Genomic DNA, 20,300 nt, shown 5'->3' with positions numbered 1-20,300 from the left:
AGATACAGTAGTCACTTCATTACACATGAAATATAACTACCACAAAAGAAAATTTGGCAAATATAAATAAACAGTACCAAAATCACCAGCTGAATGTGCCTCAGAATAGTAGCCATGAAAATCAATCTGAGAAAGAAAGAAAGAACCATCTGATACATATAATAAAGTGTAGCCCCAACCCCTACACCACAAGTAAGCAAGTAGTGGGGAAATGGCAGCCTAACACAATGAACTGCTGAGGATACATAGTGGATGAACCCAATTTTCAAAAAACATTTAGTTTTATTATTTCATCTGTTACAACAAATTATATTGGCAGCTGAGTTGTATACTTAATGTCTGGTAACAGATGAAGATACTGCAGACATTGGCACCTAATAGTATTATATATCTACAAAATCTCTACTGAGTCCAAGTTTAAGCTTCTCACAGAATGGTATTAGCATCAGTGAATGACCAGAGGGGACTTCCAGAAGCTAAGTCACCAGGTAAGATCACAGCTTGGGGACATGGTATTTTCATATAGAAAGTTAAGTGCTCGCTTCGGCAGCACATATACATATAGAAAATTAAAAAGGGAGAAAAAACACACAGAACTATTACTTTTAAATAGAACCAAGTAGTAGGTATTCATATCTTTACCAAGGTATATGGCTTGAATAAAACATAAAATTTCTAAAATATCATTTATGACTAAAGCAGGACATCACATCTGTCACTGTTTTCAGTACACATTAGTTGTTTTGCCCATGGGGACGAACTTACCCAGGTACCAAGAAGAGTAAGAGGAATTAATAAGACAAGATGGAAATCTAACAAATATGCTTTGGGCAGCAAATTGTATTTCCACGTGACATCTGAATAACATTTTCATTTCCTTTAAAAAGGTCCAGTTTTGATCTTGGGTATGATGGTTTCACCCCCATGAAGTCATTAGCCTCGGTGACATGTACTCACAGCGCCCATTGTTCTCAGGAACCCTTGTTCGATGCCCAGGCTATGCCAGCTGACATCTGCCACCATGTGAGACGTAATTCCAAACAAGAAAGCTACCAACTTCTCTGTGTCCTGCCAAGTAATTAGGTTACAGTCATGTGTTTGGGTTATTTTATAACAATCCTATATAAAGTTTTGGTAAATATGAATTCATTTCCATTACTGAGAATTTAACCAAAAAAAAAATCAAAGGCGGGCACATTGTTGTGTCTAGTTACCAAAAAAAAAAAAAAAAAAAAAACCACAAAGGACTTTTTGACATGTTTTGGAGTGCCTTGGAAGATTAATTACTATTGGAGCAAAATGACCAAGTAACATAACCCAAACTTAAAAAAATATATAATTTATTCAAGTATTAACTAGCCATCTCCTATGTCCCATGTATTGTGTTTGGCACTGAAGGTACAGTGGTGAACAACCCTCAGAGTCTGGGGTGAGTGTGTGTGTACAAATGGGGTCAATACAGGTGCAGAAATAGGGTAAGAGGGCCATGCCTACCTTCTCCCAGGGGAGGGGGTAGTTCTCTCGGATATAATGAATGCTCGCATTGAGAAATGGAGTCCAGTGGGTGCTCTCAGACACATCATGGAATTGTCCTGACAAAACAAAGGCAGAATTCAGGATTCTTGCTTAAAAAGTATGAGGTTCCCAATTAAATCTTTCACCACTGCCTGCTGAGTCCCTTCTTCTTCTCTCCAAATCTCTTAGTTTCTTCTTTGAATTCAAAGGAAGCCTCTAGAACAGAAGAGCCACCAAAAGAGAAAGGAGCTTAAGCTGGTTCATGGCATTGCGTATCACCTGTGCTGCAATAGAGGCTGGAAGTTGTGCTTTTTTTTTTTTTTTTTTTGACAGGAAGTAACTAAAGTTTCTTTTTAATAATTATTATTACAAAAGTAATAAAGGAGCTACAATCATCCATAATTGCATCATCTTGGGCAACCACAATGAACATTTTGATGTATTTACTTCTAATTGTTTTAAATAAATGTCTAAATATGTACATACATATTTTTAACAAAATTTAGTTTATGACAGAATAATTTAAATTTTTTTACATTTATTTTTCAACTATAGTTGATATACAATATTATTAGTTTCAGATGTACAACATAATGATTAGACAATTTATGAAGTGATCACCCTGAAAAATGATAGGATAAAGAAGATGTGGTACATATCTATAATGGAACATTACTTGGCCAGAAGAAATGAAATCTTACCATTTATGGGTGGACCTAGGGGGTACTATGCTAAGTGAAATAAGGCAGACAGAGAAAGACAAATACCATTTGATCTCAATTATATGTAGAATCTAACAAAAAACAAAAACAAAACAGAAACTCATAGATACAGAGAACAAATTGATGGTCACGAGATGGGTAGAAGTTTGGGCGGCCTTTGTGAAAATAGTGAAGGGATTAAAAAGTAGAAATTGCCAGTTATAGAAACAATCATGGGGATGTAAAATACAGCATAGGGAATATAGTCAATAATATTGTAATAACTATGTATGGTGCCAGACAAAAGTGTTTTCAAATCTGTGCCCTAAAACTAAGGAGATAAACTGTTGTTGGTTTTTTTAATCTTCTTGTCCACCACAGTCAGCCTCCCTAAAAGCACAAAAGACAAAAGCAGATACACTAAAGACTTTCCAAGCTTTTAAATTTATCATAATTGTTTCAAAATGGCACAGGCCCCCAAGCATCCTGAGTAGGTTAATAAGGGCCCCTAACAGGTACCTCTTTATTCCCACAGGAGGGGTAGGAAAGACAGAACTGGCATCTAATTCTAAACCTCCAAATGCCACAATTCTTCATGGAGTGTCACATGTCACAGGGGCAACCAAAAGCAAAACTCCAAAATTCAGATCCCTCAGTTCCAAATTGTTACACTGTTGCTAAAGTAGAAATAACCCAACACATTTTAAATCATTGGTTTCTCTGAAAATGATTTTCAAAGAAGTTGTAACTAAGAAATTTGATTTGCTCTGACAGCTTTCCTAGAGATAAACTTACAATTCCTATTCCACAGAATACAGTACAAATCCAGAATTACATATATGGGAGCTCTTCTGACACACCTCCATTTAACCAAATACCAGATTAGCCAGAGTTCTTCCTTCCCTCTGTAAATCATACTGACTGGAAGTAAAAGAAACCCCTCCACCCCCACCCAGGGTGTGCGAGCTGCTATCCACAGGCACCTCTGTCCCCACAGCTGTGCCATATTTATGGAGGGCCAGCCAGGTCTGTTTCTAACTTTGTTTAAGCCAGTTGTCCTTATTATTGTAATTATAGAATTTAATTCATTATTAGGTAAACTGACGAAATATGCGTACAAGAAACAGAGGGTTTTTTTTGGCAACTAAATATCTAAGTCCTTTTGAAGGGTGCAATAACAGTGAATCACTAAAGAAGAAAAAGAAATCTACTGTTGAAGTAGATATGAGACAAAGGTAAAATTTCGAAAAACTCATAAAAATCTAAGAGGGCTCTGCATTCAAATTCCTTATAATTGTCATATATTTTTTTATTCTTTCCGGCTGACTTTTTGGTTCATCGGTCATACACCGGTCGCAATCTTTACACCAGATAAGGGGATATCTATTGCTTTACAAAAAAAAAAAAAAGTGCTGGAGTTTGCATTCCTCTTCCACTATTCTCAGAATCTTTATTATTGTGTATTCTGTCTGTATCTAAAAATAGCACATATTAAGCAATGTTTCTCAAATTTAATTTATAAAGCAATCCTTTTTTATTCTTTCTTTTTTAGGTAAGATATCAAGGAACTGTTAAAATTAAAGCCCCCTGAATATAGTTTGGGAAATGCTAAATTAGAAACAACAGTTAGGAAGAGGGAGGACTGTAACAAGCAGGCAAAAATAATAGGACTGAGCAATGACAGTTCACAGACTAAGAGGGAAACAGAAGAGCAACTTACAAATATGAGAAACACAAAGGTCATCTGGGATCATTACTGTATGAGCAAACAGCCCTAAACATTTCACCGACTCTAAAGGCATCACTGTACTTAATATGAGATAATGGCTGATGACCCTGAGATTCCAAAAATGGTTCACATGATGACCCAGTGTGCTGGATGTCTTTCATTCTCCCCGCAGATCCACTCTCCACCCTTCTCCACCCTATGCAGTGCCTCTGAGGTGACCTACTTACACTGGCTTCTTTGCCCTCTTGCTTTGGTTGAGTTGGGTTGAGTTTGGCCAGTAGGAAGAACCAACAGGACGTACAGAAAAGGAAGAGAAAAGGTTGGGGTACTCATTCTTCTAGCTTCCGTTCTGTGGGGTTACAGTGGGCTTGCTGTGTCCCCTGAGGGAAGGTCATGGCCTCCATCAAGATACCTTCTCCACACAATTCACTCTCTTTCTGCAGTTACAGTAAACATTCTCTCCCTTGCACCATTCCTTCCAATTTCTTCCATCTTGACCATATTTTTGTAACCAGTCCCCTTTTAAAACTCCCATTAAATGACCCAATTTGAGTGTAACTTCTCTGTCCAGCTTGGACCCTCACTGATACAAAACATAACATTACCTTAGATTTGCATAACACTTGACAAAATAATATGCATTCATGTCAACAAAAATCCAGTAAAGCAGTAAGCAGGTACTATCATGACCATGTTATAGAGGTGGAAACCTCTTCTGACTCAAAGCAGTGCAAGTGAGGGTTAAAGTTTTCAGAAATTTTATGCTTTCAGAATTTCTAAGCACGTAAGTTTTGGTTAAATGGAGAATGTAACTCTGTGAACTAAATCATGGACCAACAATAGTGGAAAATATAATGTGGTATTGATGTTTTTTTAAGTCACAGAGATTCCTACTGACCGAGTAAATGTGACAGTTTGGTCTGCAAATCTTCATCTTACCTCTTCTGCAGATGCTGGCGTAGAATGCATCGGGAAACACGGTTCCAGCCTGATATGCGTCCTGGTGTTCAAGTAACAGCTGGGGAGCAGGAAAATGTAGAGATTAAGGGGGGAAAGTCAACAGTCTGGGAAGAGCCAGTCCAGTCAACTTCCAGTGATGGGACACAGGAACAACGGAGTTAGGGGTGAGGTAAGTGTGTTAGGAGGCAAGAAGGCAGGCATAAATAAATACATAATAAAATTCATGCACAATCCAACACAATATGTAATTTTGGGTACTTTCCTACCAAAAAGAGAAAGGCTAATTAAGAAGTAGCAAACATTACCTATTTGAATTTCACCTTCTTTTGTTTTCTCTGTCTACCCAGTAGAGCAGGATTTCCCTAAGGGTATTTCATGACCTAGAACTGGTGTGTGTAAGATTCTCAATGATCCATTGAGAATCAGTGAAATGAGAAAAATACAAACATATATGAGGTGTGATCAAATAATACGGTGAATGTCATAAAAATGTTAATGTTATAAAAAATTTATATTATAGTAAAAGACATATTGCCATTAATCTCCCCTCAAAATACTGCCCCTCGCTTTGAACACACTTATCCCACTGTCCTTGCCACTTTCTGAAGCAGTTCTGGAAGTCCTCTTTCATGAGTGTCTTTAGTTGTGTGTGTGGTTATGGGCGTCCTTTTTGGACATTCAGCCTGGGTCCAGCTCCTCCAGTTCTCAGCCTGTCAGCATTGAATTCCCTACTGTTTGGTACTGAGCACCCCTCAGCATAAGTTACCCAGAGGGGTTTCCATCATCTGCAAGTGAACTCTGATTGACATGATGAGCAAAGACGAAGTTTGGCAACCCAACTTTTTAATTTTTCAATAATAGTGTGGATCATACATGGAGGCCAAGCAGAAGTACCACAAAGGACTCAAAGCATAAGAAATATAGTGTCATCTGCTTTTTGCTGTTGCTTTTCCAACCAGGATGTATCCCACCCCAGTCTTCTACGCACAGAATCCCTCTCTCCCAAGGAGAACCCTTTCCATGTTGAGCAGGTGAGGATGACCACAGGTGGAGGTATGAGGCCAGCATGTCCTCACACCATGATATTTGGCTCAGAGATGCATGTTAAATCAAAGCTTGTTCAGTTAGAAACTTCCCCAAGACCTCTCAGCTAGAGCCCTGGGGAAGACACCCTCTTCCCTTTGGGGATTTTCAGTTTGGAGGCTGAGTCCTACATGGCCAGTGTCCTCCACATGGAGAAAGATAGCACTACCTAGACTTCAGGGACCAGCTCTGCCCTGGGCTGTCAGTTACATGAACCCATAAAGTCTCCTTTTTTTCTAAAGACAACTCAAGTTGGACTTTTGTCACTTAATAATAATTAACTGAATATTTACTACACCAGCCATTGTTCTAGTTATTTTATATATATCAAGACTTGTTGACTCTGAATCTCCCAGTGAGGTAGATGTTGTTATTTAACATGAAAATAGAATTCTGAAGTAAATTTTGAAAAGTAAATGTGTCATCAAAATAGTCAGAAAACTGCTGGGGGGAAAAAGAGTACAGAAGGAGGATTTATCCTTCAGATAAATAAAACAGACATGTTTTACAGCATAACATCAGAACCAAAAGAAAAAGATAAATAAAACAGAATAAAGAAGAAAAACAGACTCAAGCCTACATAATGACTTAATGTATGATACAGAGGAGTAAAGGATGGAGTAATTAATAAATGGTATGGGCACACCCCATTGCAATGAGTATTCCGTTTTTGGCATGGAAATCCATGCTTCATAGCTTAGGAGACACTGACTAGAAATTAATATTACTAATGACAGGCCACTAGATCCCTATCATGCTTATGCCAAAATCAATACAATATAAATTAGAGATTTAAATGTCAAAAATGGAGCCATAAAATTAACAAGACAAAGTTTACATGGATAATTCTATAATTTCAGAGTGGGAATGCTTTTTGTAAGCAAAACATATAGGCAACAACCATCAAAGAAAAGACTGATGAACTTAAGTACACAAAAATTTAAGTTTTCTTCCGATAATAATCACCAGAAACAAATGGAAGAGAAAAATAACCACAAGTATTATTTGATAGATGACAGGCTAATATCTTTAATAAATAAGCCATTCTTACACATCAAGATAAAGATCAATATCCTAATAGAAAAATAAGGAAAAGACATGGACGATTCATAAAAGAGGTAATACAAATAGTCAATAAACACTTGAAAATATATTTAACTTTCATTAATAATTAATAAAGTGCTAATTAAACCTGTAACAAAATACCATTTTCAACTACCAAATTGGCAAAAATAAAAAGTTTTTTATAGTTTATGTTTCTAAATCTGAAGATACTTATCAAGAAATTTCAATGAAATTCATGAGCAATTAAGAATATTAACCCTTCCTCGGTCATATGTCTTCCCTGTTTTGTGTTTTCGTTGTTTCTGGGTCAAGGGGATTCGGCCAACAATACCAGAGCTGAAGGGATTTGCCAAGCCTGGTCAGAAGATGAGCATACACGAGGAGACGAAACATGTAAGAGTGTGTGAGTGTGTGTGAGTGTGTGTGTGTGTGTGTGTGTGTGTGTGTGTGTGTGTATGCCAGGTTTCTCACTGTTGGAGAAAAGAATTACAGATATGGACACAAAGAAGACTAGAATAAATCTTAAGGTGATGGATTACAATTGCAGCTATTTTTGTATGATCTCATGGTTTTAAACAGGTAGGTAGATAGACACAGAGAGAGACAGACACAAAACACCAACTTGCAGCAAAGTCTGGAACAGTTTGAGCATCAAGTTAAGTAGTGATAGCACTGAAATGTAAACCATTGACTAAAATAGGACTTCCTGAATGTAGGTTAATATGAATATATAAATAGGGAAGAAGGAAACTCTCTACCTTGCAGCAGATGCCAAATAATAAATGTGGAAGGAATGATGGAATCGGATAAACAATTTGGCAACCATCATAATAATTATTACAGGCAAGAATCAATGGGTGCTAAGTTTGATGAGAAACAGGATATTTACATTACCTCAATATATCTCTCCACAAAATATTTACTTGCTAATTAATTAAAAAGTAGAAAATACTTATTAACTTTCCAGAGTAACAATGTGGCAGACACCATCTCAACCAAGAGATAAAAATGACCATTACTAGGATTTCTGCTTCCAGGAAGATGGAATAGATGCACTTTTCCTTGCTCCTCTTGCTAAGTACAACGAAAAACCCTGGACCTTGTATACAACATGAACGGAAGATACTCTGAAATGTAGAGGTAAGTATGCAGATTGACAGGAAACTTGGGACAGAAGAATAACACTGTGGTGAGTTTTCTGAGTGTTCTTTTTGCTTGTACATCCCAAACTGGACACTGGAAGAGCCAGCCAGCCATCAGGAAACACTAATGGGTGCAGTTCAAAAAAAAAAAAAGGCCTGTTCTCTCTAGCCGTAATGCCATAGGACCAGGAAAGGGACAGCCTATAAAGACTGAAAACTCTTAGACAATAATCTCTCTACTCCAGCTGAACACCCCAGAAAAAACTGTGGCCTCCACCCTTACGCACACTGGCTAAAGCTGAGTGGGGACCCTGGACTTTCTCCTCACCTGGCTGTAGTGAGGTGCCCAGCACCCTGCTGGAGTGGAGTCAGGCCAAGGAGGGAGCCAGGTCTTTCATCCCTGTGATCCTGTCCCCACCCCCCACCCCATCAGTGTGAGTGGAGACCATCAGGAGAGCAGAGACATCTAATCCTAATTGTCAGAAAGGAGGCACCACTCCACTCCCCACTGGAATGGTGTCAGAAGAGGCCTAGGAGAGACCACAGCATTCACACCACCGAGCAGTAAGAGGCCATCCTGTCCTCTGACATCAGTAGAGGCAGAGGTGAGGAGCAGCTATTAGGCACTCCTACCCCTCCCAGACAAAGAGGCATCAGTGGACGCCCCGTGGGGAATTTTGACTTCTACCCCAGTTGGCAGTTAGGAGGCAGTGTCCCCCTAATGAGGTGGGATCAGAAGATGCCAACTAAATCAGGATGTTTAAATATGATCCAGAGTCTCATAACCTAATACCTAACATGTCCAGGTTTCAATCAAAGATCATTCATCACACCAAGAAAAAGGAAGATCTCAAAAGGAATGAAAACAGACAATCAACAGATATCAACACAGATGGCAAAATGTTAGAATTTTCTCACAATTAGTTTAAAGCAATAATCATAAAAATGCTTCAGTGAACAATAACAAACACACTTGATACAAACTAAAAAATATAAAACGAAATAAAAGATATAAAGAACTGAATGGAAATTTTAGAACTGAAAAATGCAATAGCTGAAATAAAAGTTAATGTCACCAGAAATGGTAGAAGTTGACATTGTGTACTTTCCAATATTATGCAATGAGAATATAGCATCACTTCAATGTTATAACATATTTCTGCCAGGAAATACCTGCAGGGAAATCTAATCATGAGGAACCATCAGATAAAACCAAATTAAGGTACATTCTACAGAGTTATTGGACTATACTTTTCCAAAATATCAAGGTCATTAAATACAAAGCCTAAAGAACTGTTGTTCCAGGTTGGAGGAGATCAGAGAGCATTGACAACTAAATAAAACACATGATCTTGAACTGGCCCTGAAACCATACAGAATATTATTGAGACAATGGGTAAAATTTGAATGAGGCCTGAGGATTGGATGGATAGTGTTATTTCAATGTTGATTCCCTGAATGTGATTATTATACTGTGGTTACATAGGAACGCTCTTATTTTCAGGAATTACACAATGTGTTAAAGGATAATGAGTGTTACATCAGCTACTAACTCTCAAATGGCTCAGGGAAAAATCAATATGTACAGAGAGTATAAAAAGGCAAATATGATACGGTATCACCAATTTGGGAAACTGGGTAAAGGGTATATGAGAATTATGTGTCTAAGTAGTTCAACATTTCTATCAATTTTTAATTATTTCAAAATAAAACAGTTAAAATAGGAAATTGGCTGAATAAATTAGGGTCATTTTGGAGAACAGGAAAATATGTAATTGTTAAAAATTATTCTGAAGATCTCAATTGATAAGGAAAGATATCTCTGATATAGTGAATGAAAAAAAAGCAAGTTACAAAATAGTGTGTAGAGTGTAATCTTTTTTGAAAAAAAAAGTGCTATATATGCAGAAAATTGGCTGGAAATATATGAAGCAAACTGTTTACATTGGTTTTCTCTGAGAATTTTTTTTCTTACAATGAGTTATCAGTTTTATAATCAGTAAAGTCAAAACCTGTTCTGTGGGCAGGGAGTGAGGATTGCAACCAGCCAGATAACTACCATTGTTATGGCTTCCTGGTTAACACACCACATTCCATTTATTTGTTAGGAAGAGATTAATTATCAGGGCAACAAAGACCTGTGAGGTCAGCTTGGTCCTTACAGTTCTTGTAAATTGATAAATTGATATTCTCAGCTTTATGCATTATTCCCTTATTAATTTAGTTAGAGTAAGGGTGTTTTAACAAAAGAAAATTCTAGAACCAACGAAGCTCAGACCCGAAATGGCAGAACTTGCCGAGATACTGCTGACCTGTGGGAATCTGTCTATATAGCCAATTAGCATCCTCCAGGCCACTTTCCTCTGTATCGTTTCACCAAACTGTACCAATGAGCCCATAGGTCACCTAAAAACAGGTTTTGTAGGGAGAAAGAAAAACTGTAAATTCCCACATTTGGAGATATCAAATCAATTATCAATCTTTGAAAAAGGATTGGATGATAACATTATAAAAGGTAAAGTAACCCTTATCTGCCTTTATAAGTCAAAAGAGGGAAGGGTAAGTATTCAGGGGCACCTGGTCATTTCCAATGATGACATCACTATGTGGATTAGGACCAATGATGAGGGGAAGGCCCTGTGTCCACTGAACAGGTTTTAAATTAAGTTAATGAGACAAGCTTGAATCCTCTACTAGAAAATCACTATGACAGTCAGGATTGAGTGTTCATGTCATGAATTAGGCGATTTTTGCTTCTTTTCCTTTCTCTCCTGCCTACTTTCTATCAGAGTCAAAGAAGATGACAATTAAATATAAATGCTGTTTTTTCCTAGAGGGCCTCTTATATTGGTGAGCAAGGAAAAGTGGTTTGGGGATATAACAGATATCAGTTATTTCACTGTCCTGCTTTCCATACCAGATTATTAAGATTTACTGGTGATAACTGGATCCAATTCTGATATCATGAGAGAATGTTAACCACTCTCAGCAAACTTAAGTATTTAAGAAACATCTTTTCATCTTTGTCACAAAGTATCATTTAGAATAGATCTAAAAAGTATAGGGCCAGAATGGGTTCAACTAATTTGAGGATGGGTGAAGATGAGCCATTAGCTAGTTCAACCAAGAATATAGTAAGAGGGGGCGGTCAGTTAGCTCCGTTGGTTAGAGCGCAATGCTCATAACACCAGGGTTGCCAGTTCAATCCCCGTATGAGCCAGTGTGAGCTGCACCCTCCACAACTAGATTGAAATAATTACTTGACCTGGAGCTGATGGGTCCTGGAAAAACACTTAAAATAAATTTTTTTTAAAAAGTTAAAAAAAAGAAAGAAAAGAATATGGTAGGAGGAGAAGTTGGAAGGCAAATTTCAATTTGTCTCAGGAATGACCTCTCTTTATAAAAACAAAAAAGATGTACCATTTAAAAAACATCTCTCTCAAATATTTTCCCAAACTATGATTCATATAATTAAAATATTTCAATGATATTATTTAAATTTTATACATAAAAAGTTCAAGCAGTACTGGATAGACATATATCTTTTAACCAAAAATATTAATGGTTTATAAAGATATAAAAATAATTCTTAAAATTACTGTTTAAATATCTGTTAGGACCTTTGTTTGGCACCTATCAATGAAAGTTAATGCCCATGGAATAAGAGAAAAATCAAACTGTATACCTCTTTGTAGTTAACACTCCCATCCTGAAACTGGAAAAACTCTAGAGCTCTGTGTCCTGAGAGAAATAAAAACATAAATCAATTAAGTTCAACTATAACTGAAAACAGAACTTCCTAGAGATCATTTTAAAAGGAAAGTATAAGTTATGATTAAAACAAATACGGTGAATGTTTAAATTTTTAAAAATTTATTACAGTAAAAGACACATTGCCATTAATCCCCCTCAAAATACTCCCCTTCGTTTCAAACACATTTATCCCATTGTTCTTGCCACTTTCTGAAGCAGTCCTGGAAGTCCTCTTTCGTGAGTGTCTTTAGTTGTGCTTGTCGTGGCTGCCTTGATGTGCTGAATCAATTAAAACATTTACCTTTCATGGTCATTTTGACTTAGGGGAAGAGCCAGAAGTTGCACAATGTCAGATCCAGTGAATAGGTGGATGAGGACAAACTATAATGTTTTTACTTGACAGAAATTGCCGTATCAGAAGATATGTGTGACATGGAGCATTTCCATTGTGATCACAAAATATGGTGAATGCTGCTGCCGATTGCCATCCAACAGAAAAACAGGGATCCTCAATATGGGAAGTGGCATGTGGAGCCTTAGTAACAGTTTGCGAAAAGTTTTACCTTGTTTGGTGCAGTCATTCAGGTGTGAGCTATGGTTGAGAGAAGATGTATTTTAAAGTGTCATAAATCATCCTCCACCATGACAACACTCCGTGTCACATGTTGCTTCTGTATATTCTGTAAAATTCTGGTATATGGCAATTTCTGTCAGATAAAAACATTATGGTGTGTCCGCACCCACCTTATTCACCGAATCTGGCACCGTGCAACTTCTGGCTCTTCCCCAAAGTCAAAATGATTCAGGACATGGAGGCAGCCATGACAGCGCAACTAAAGACACTCACGAAAGAGGACTTCCAGAACAGCTTCAGAAAGTGGCAAAAACGATGGGATAAGTGTCTTTGACGTGAGGGGGGATATTTTGATGGGGATTAATGGCAATGTGTCTTTTACTATAGTAACTTTTTTTTTATTTAAACATTCACCGTATTGTTTGATCATACCTTGTATATAATTTTATGGTTGTGACTGTCAAGGAGGTGGGAAATGAAAATTAAGTTTGTACTCACTTAAAATTTTCATCAACCATAATTAGATTCGTACAATATTTATATGACAATATTAATACAAGTATAATATAATTATAATAATATTTATGAAATTTGCATAATAATTTAAAGTTCCTGCTTAACTAGCTCTACGACCTTGCATAAGTTACTTAACCGCTCTAGTGCTCAGTTCCCTCCTATGTAAAATTGAGTAAATAATACCCACATTACAAGTTTGTTGAGAGAATCAGAGAAAATAAATGCTACGACAAGCACAATGGCTAATGCATGGTAGGAGCTCAAAACACAGAAGTCATCATCAACATACCACTATATAATTATCATACCTCAACAACCTCCTCAGGTAGAAAAACCCAAATAGGAAACACAATACAGGGACTAAACCACGGATTGAACTCATGATCCTCAAATGTTTTTTCATCATTGGACTACTTTAGAAGGACAAAAAACTGTCTCAGAGGGCCACCTGCTACACACACACACACACACACACACACGCACACACACACACGACAACCACACCCTGAATATTCTTACAATCGACAGGAAAATGAACATTCCTTGTGAAGACATTCAAAGGTATTTCTATCATGAATGACATCCAATTTTTAAATTCATACAACAAAAAAATATTGCCACTACTAAATTATAAGCAATAATACCATAAGAGATATGTTCACAGCCCACACAAATAACCTGTACATAGGATTCTATGATTTTTAGATCAAAACCACTGAATGAAACCTGTTTTAATTAAGTAACTCATGTAAATGTCATCATTTCATACAGGCCCTATGTAAGAAGTGAAAACGTGAACCAAGATATTTATAAAATAATCTAACTTATTAGTAAATAAATGTTGAAGTTTTAGTCTTTTATATAAAAATCCTCAAAATGGCAGATTAGGAGTTGCCTTTAATTATGTTCACATAAACATATGTGTGTTTAATATATTAATAAATATATTTAATATATGCTTAATATATTATCTATTAACATATTATGTTTAATATTTATTGATCTATTAGGACCTTTGGCACCTACTGAAGAAAGGCAAACAATTATCTGATTTTGTTGAAATTTTAGATTTCATTTGTCTTGTTAATTTTTAACTCTAAGGATTAAAAAAATTCCCATTTATATTTGTTTATCTTTGTTCTACTTCTATAGTGGTAACAATTTCAATTTCATAGAACTTAGACTTGGAAGATATTATAGAATTCATGAAGAAGTCCAACTCCTCATTTTACGAAGAGGAATTAAGAAAGTGAATTGCTCAGAGTCATCCATGTAGTTTACAGAAAAGCTAGCGTTAAAACCTAGGTCTGATTCTCTTTTCCATTGTCTCCTCACTCTCTTTTAGCAATAAAGGTTTAATGGGAAGAACACTAGACTAGCTGTCAGGACATGTAATTCTAGGATCAATTTCCTCATTTGTCAAATAAAGGAACTGGACTCGGTGACCTCTAGTGTCCCTTCAAATCATAAAATTCTGTGATTTGATTCTTGCCTGTCAAACTCAATACCTAGGTCTATTTTGAACTGATAAATTCATATTTTATTTGTAATCTTGTTCTGCTTTATACCTTCTGGAGGTAGCATGACCATAAAAAATTGTTACTGTTTTTATTGAAGAAGACTCACATGTCAGGTACATCTGAAATTAATGTGAAAACTGCTGTGGAATGTAATCATATCTAATTATATTACAAATTGGCTCACATTTTCCATGAGTTAAAAAACATTACAAGTACACTTCGTATAAGAACCACATCTTGGTGCTACCTTTCACCCATATCCAGATCACTCTGCTTTCACCCCCGAGCTCGTGGGCACCGGCTAACTGTACCCCAGTTCTTCTCAACTCCTGTCATCATTCTGGGCACCTCTAATGCCAGGGACTAGTCAAACGCCCTTGCTTCCTTGCTGTCCCTGAAGCCAACCACCTTTAAAGCCACTTGATTCAGGGGACCCACTCCCATGACCAAACGTGGGCCTTTACATATACTTGGAAATGTAAAACAAGAAATTAAATTCCTCACTCCCTTCATATTCCACCCATCTTTCTCCTCTCCCACTCTATCAGTTCTTCTGCTTCATGGCAACCTCTGGTTTATACAGCTCCTCATAATTTCCCAACCCAGAGAAGGCCCTTGGGACCCTCTTGCTTCCTGCCCCTCCACTGACCCCATCTGACAATCCCCATATCTGGATGACTCCAGTCCTGGCTTTCTCCTCCCTGCTGCCCAGTGGCTCAGCACAGCAGGCAAACTAGTTATCAACACATGGGATAGACTTCCAATCTCTTCCTTAATATTTTTGACAGATTTAGTGTCCTTAATACCATGACAAAGCGCTGGCACTTACCTATTTCTATGTGTGTTGAAATGCCACATGGTGATCCTCTGGGGCATAGCGAGCCCAGCGCAATCAGTAGGCCAGACCAGAACCTGAAAGCAGACATGCTCTCATCACTCACTACTCCTCTAGTGATGGGAACTGCTCTGAGCTGGCAGCACCGAGACTGAAATCGAGGCCCAGCCCTATTGCTTTCCCTCTAAGCATGTCACTAACACCGAAACCAAGCTTCAATTCAAAATAATGTCATCTGCCAGGATAGTTAACTGTTTACTGTTTAACTTCACTGGGACAGCAAACAAACTGCACCTGTGAGAGAAAAACAGTGAGAAACTGAAATCTAAATGCCTCCTGGTGGAAATACAGCATCTTCTGACCAAGAGAGGTTTCCTCTGCATTTCTTTTTAACACAAAATTTGTATGAAGACACAAGCAAAGTTGTCTCCAAATATTCTTTGCTTTCTTTAAAAAAAAAAAAAAAAAAAAAAAAAAGAAAGGCTCACCTGTCTGCCCTGAGAATCAATACATTGGCCTGCCTCACCTTACAAGGGCTGCCAGCCTGTGCATCCTTTCTACATATATATCAGCTAACCCTGCTCCTTGGCCTCCAAGCCTCAAGTGCTGGGAAAGCTTTTATGATGATCAGCTGGAACCAGCTTCTCTTTCAGTGTTTGGCAACAGATACCAACACTTGTATGGGATTACACAAGAGAAGCCACTCCTGATCTCTCTACCCCTGCTTGTTCCCATAGGTTTTATCCAAAGCCTGTTGCACGGTCAGATTCCTGCAGCCCACGCAAAGATACCAGTTCCATTTGTGGGGATGGGGGCAGGGGACAGATTTAGGACCAAGAAACAAGGGTTCAGAAAATCATAGGTTCAGAATATACCTGTCATAAAGTATCCAATCTATAGCAGTTAATTTGTGGGAAAAAAATGTGTTGACCTCTTCATGGAAATGATGGTGATCTTAGAGCTCAAATTATGTATACTACACATTAAAAGCAAGAAAGGAGATCCTCAAAGACTGGAAGGAAATGATATTCATTCTCAGGTTAGCTGAATGGAAGACTAGGAGATGGGATGATTTGAGACCCAAACTCATCTGCCAACTTTCCTCTGTAACCTTAACTCAGCCACCTGAAAAGCGTCAGGAAGGGAATCCTGCAGCCCTGCCTCAACCCTGCGGCATCAGAGGCCAGAGGCCATAAACTGAAGTGTTTTGTTTGCCTAACAGGGTGTTTTATAAACCTAAGCCAACTTTTTTAAAATGGGAAAATTAGCATTTAAATTTAGATTTCTATCTTTATTCAAAAGGGAGAATTGACTATTATCATTTAATAGAAATGTTCCCTTTCCAAAAGATTCACCTTAGATTTCTGTTGAATTACTACTTTCCTTGTTGAATTTAAAAAATAATAAGAAAAATTATTTTACACTCAGGTGTTCAACCATACGTTTTTTTTTGTTTTTTGTTTTTTGTTTTAACAATTTAGAGATGTGTATAAAGCAAAATTGGGTGGAGATTTTGAAGTGAAGGTGGGTCTCCTTGTGCAGATGACATGCAATTTTAACGTCCAGAAATTTTTGAGATAAAGCAGACAATATTAGCTCACTTCCACACAAGTCTAATATGTTGCTATCATCATAGTGTCCTTACAGCGAATGTGGGAGAGGATGGAGAAAGATGAGACTTAGGAGGTGGAGGTGCCTGGGACATGGGCAGGCTCAGGAGAAGGGAGGGTAAAGTTCCCTGTCATCTGCTGGCCTTGTCCTTGTAGCCCTGGTGAACACACCCAGACCGACTCTGGGGGTCATCAGGGCAGCCTAGAAGATAAGAAACAGGAGGGAACTCTTCCCATCTTCCCACTCTGAATGGTGACTTGCAGACGACACAAAACAGTTGGAGGGGGGGAGCGGTTAGGGAAGGGCCACATGGTGAATTTCCTAGGCCCTATGCATTTTTCCCTTTGTGGGCCCCTTCCTTCATAGAAATAAAGTTCTAAATATCACATTTCACATCTGCATTGGTATAAAAATTAATATATTCATATTCAACCTAAAAGTTCATTTTTCTGATTTTAGAAAAAATTGAACATTTCTGTGTGCCCTAAAATATTGTGGGCCCTAGGCATTGTGCCTACTGTGCCTAACAGAGAAGTCAGCTGGGAAAGGGAATGGACACCGTTTAAAATAGCACCAAGACAAGCAGACTGATTTTGGATCAAGAGAGGCAGCCACAGTAGACCACTTTTCTGGGCCTCAGTTTCCTCAGCAGAACTGATCCCCAAGCCCTTAGAAACCAGCTCTTGGTAGAGCTCCCTCTGCAGGCAGCAGGCAGCTCCGTAGGAGGGGGAGTGATGCCCACCTGGCCACGTCTGCATCAGGACCTCCTCTCCCCAATTCCTTACGTACACACGTAGTATGTGGAACAAAATAGTGACTCCCCAGACACATAAGGTTAAAATCCACTGTTCCCACTGCTGCCAGAGGTGATGGACTCAAGACTGAGTGACACTCATCGCAAAAAAACAAAGTCAAAATGTGACGTACTGCCTTGGCATTTTGCAAATGAGAACCGTAAGTCTTAGAAAATGGTGAAGAGCCACAGGCTCTGGAGAAGCCAGCAGAGACTCTCAGCTCAGTGGAGTGAAGGGGAGATATGGTGAGACTAGAGATCATACATCAATTCAGAGTTGAGCTTCATGTGAACCCACAAATTCCAGGACAGGCCTGCTATTTTCATTTTTATCCTCACCAAAGTTGCAGCTTCCTGGCTGCTTCCAAAACTTCAGGACAAGTCCCACTGCAATTACACTTGGGTTCACTCGATTCTGACAAACCGTCCCCGTTGACTAGTTGGCCTCCTACCTTCAATTTTACTACATAGTGGCTGGACCTGCAGCAGCTAGTATAACCTTGAACATTGTCCTAAATTTCATAAGGCAACTGCACTGCTCATTAGGTATTTCACAACAAATTTCCTGTTCCATTTCACACACGAGAGGACTGAAGTTAAATAACTTGTCCAAGGGCACACGATTTGTCGACCATAGATTCTTTCGAGTTTGGATCCAGGTCTGTTTGTCTCCACAGGCACTGTTACATAACAGGGGCACCCCTACTCCCAACTGATGGAGAGACTACCCAAACACACACCCAGAGAAGTATCCAGACAGCCGGAAGCGGAGCCACCTTCCACAACTCAGTGAGCCTGCTCTCAATTCCCCGTGCGCAGAGCCGAGGGGACAAAGGAACGCGATGGAGCCCTTGGCAGCTGAGCCCACACTGTGCATCCATGGACCCTGCACACATCCCGGGGGGAGTGGTGGGGAGGGTGGGAATAACTGTTTGGGGGAATTGGGGAGAAGGAACGGTTTTCCTGCAGCAGTCGGGGAGCTCAGTAATAGTTAAACACAGAGCATTCGAGGGGGCGATGACAGTCCTTATGTGCCTTCCTCACCCCAGTCCTAACCCGGGGACCAGAGCAGCGCTGCGCTCGGATAAGGTCGAGCGTGGCAGGGCAGTGCAGCTCGCGGGAGAGGGCGCTGCTTGGCGTCTCCGCCACCTGCAGCCGCGTCCCCGGGCCCCAGCGCGCCCCCGATCCTCGCTCCTCCCGCCGCCCCGGCGCGCACTCGCTTGCCTCCTTCCTGCCGCCACCGTCGCCGGGGCCATGGCGACCTGCTTCTGGTGGCGTAGCTGCGGCGCACTGCACGTCCGGCTGGCGCTTCACAACTGCGGCCTCTGCCGGGTCGCGGGCAGCTGGGCGCCCGGGCGGGCCCCGCTCCGTACCTACGTCCCTGGCCGGGGCGGCCTCCCCACGACGCTGCTGCGCACCAACAGCTTCGTGGGCGGCCGCTGGATCCCGGCTGCCGCCGCCTTCCCGGTGCTCGATCCGGCCAGCGGCGCCGAATTGGGCCGGGTGGCTGACTGCGGGGCACCCGAGGCCCGCGCGGCGGTGTGCGCCGCCTACGATGCTTTCTGCAACTGGAGGGGCGTCTCGGCCAAGGTGAGTGCGCCCTTATTGCCGCAATGAAACCAACCCCTCTCCCCAGTTCTCCGGGATTCGTGTGCGGAAAGTCACAGAAACAAGAAGAGATGATCAACAAATAAGTTTGGAGCGTGGCTTCGTGCCAAGCACTGTGCCAGGTGCTGGGGACACGACCTGGCCCCCAAACCTGGAATTGCCCAGTACGGGAGTCCAAACATGAACTTGACTGTGTGTGTTGGGGGGAAGTGTCCTAGGCTGAAGGGAGACCATGCAAGACGCTGCTACATGTTCTCTGGGAAGGCTTGGGAGTGAGTGCCCTGGGCTAGGAGTCATGTCATCCGGAATGGGGAGAGCTGTGGAAAGGACTGGGCGTTGTGCAGGGGAAAGAGAAGTCCCAGACCTTTCTCCAGGTTTTCAGCTTGAATAGAGAAATACTGCTATAAAGTGACATAGACACTGGAGAATTGGGGGGTGGGTGATGTTAGGTGGGGAGAATAGAGTAAGAAGAAAACGATAAGACATTTTCCTCCTTCATGTATTATACCGCACCTGGAGCCAGCCTAGTGAAATCATTTTCCACCCTGTCCTTCAGCATTCTCCTTCTGAAGACTCACATCCAGCATTGAGGTCCAAGTATGAGGGAGTCTTGACACTGTCACCCATCAGAGTGCCTGCTGTACATCATGCACTGTTGGAGGTGCTTGGGGTACATCAGTCAACAAAAGAGATTCCTGCCCTAACGGAGCTCATGTGGGGTTGGGCAGAGGGGAGATCTGACCTACAAATAAAACAATGTCTAGCAGATAAGTGTGTTAGATGTGATGAATGCTACAAGGGAATAAGGTAGAGCAGGATAAGAGGATGGGGCCAGAGGGACAGGGCAAGATGCAATACAAACTGGGGGCAGGTGTATTAGTTTGCTGCCATAAAG

The 20,300-nt window shown here is 40.0% G+C and overlaps 2 protein-coding genes across 4 annotated transcripts in view; one reads left to right on the top strand and one right to left on the bottom strand.

The window, feature by feature from the left end:
* The window catches only part of GPLD1 (glycosylphosphatidylinositol specific phospholipase D1), a 53,384-nt gene extending 34,225 nt beyond the window's left edge, over positions 1–19,159 (bottom strand). The window contains exons 1-7 of one of the 2 annotated variants that reach the window (XM_019716812.3): positions 19,022–19,159; positions 15,388–15,470; positions 11,881–11,936; positions 4,885–4,963; positions 1,495–1,592; positions 958–1,068; positions 78–126 (exon numbers count right to left, since the gene is read on the bottom strand). In XM_019716812.3, the coding sequence (XP_019572371.2) occupies positions 78–126; positions 958–1,068; positions 1,495–1,592; positions 4,885–4,963; positions 11,881–11,936; positions 15,388–15,470; positions 19,022–19,053 (508 nt within the window). In that variant the 5' untranslated portion in view covers positions 19,054–19,159. Of the gene's footprint in view, positions 1–77; positions 127–957; positions 1,069–1,494; positions 1,593–4,884; positions 4,964–11,880; positions 11,937–15,387; positions 15,471–15,919; positions 16,040–19,021 lie in introns of those variants that run through there. The other variant, XM_019716813.3, reaches the window with a different exon arrangement.
* Positions 19,052–20,300, top strand: part of ALDH5A1 (aldehyde dehydrogenase 5 family member A1) — a 39,455-nt gene continuing 38,206 nt past the window's right edge. For both annotated transcript variants that reach the window (XM_019716816.3, XM_019716815.3), the window contains exon 1: positions 19,052–19,387. In XM_019716816.3, the coding sequence (XP_019572375.3) occupies positions 19,052–19,387 (336 nt within the window). The remainder of the gene's footprint in view (positions 19,388–20,300) is intronic.

Source organism: Rhinolophus sinicus, chromosome 7 (assembly GCF_057876585.1).
Source record: "Rhinolophus sinicus isolate RSI-liver-muscle chromosome 7, RSI-T2T, whole genome shotgun sequence".
Classification (NCBI taxonomy): domain Eukaryota; kingdom Metazoa; phylum Chordata; class Mammalia; order Chiroptera; family Rhinolophidae; genus Rhinolophus; species Rhinolophus sinicus.
The sequence above is the reverse complement of the archived record's forward strand: the minus strand, read 5'-3'. Positions and strand labels throughout refer to the sequence as shown.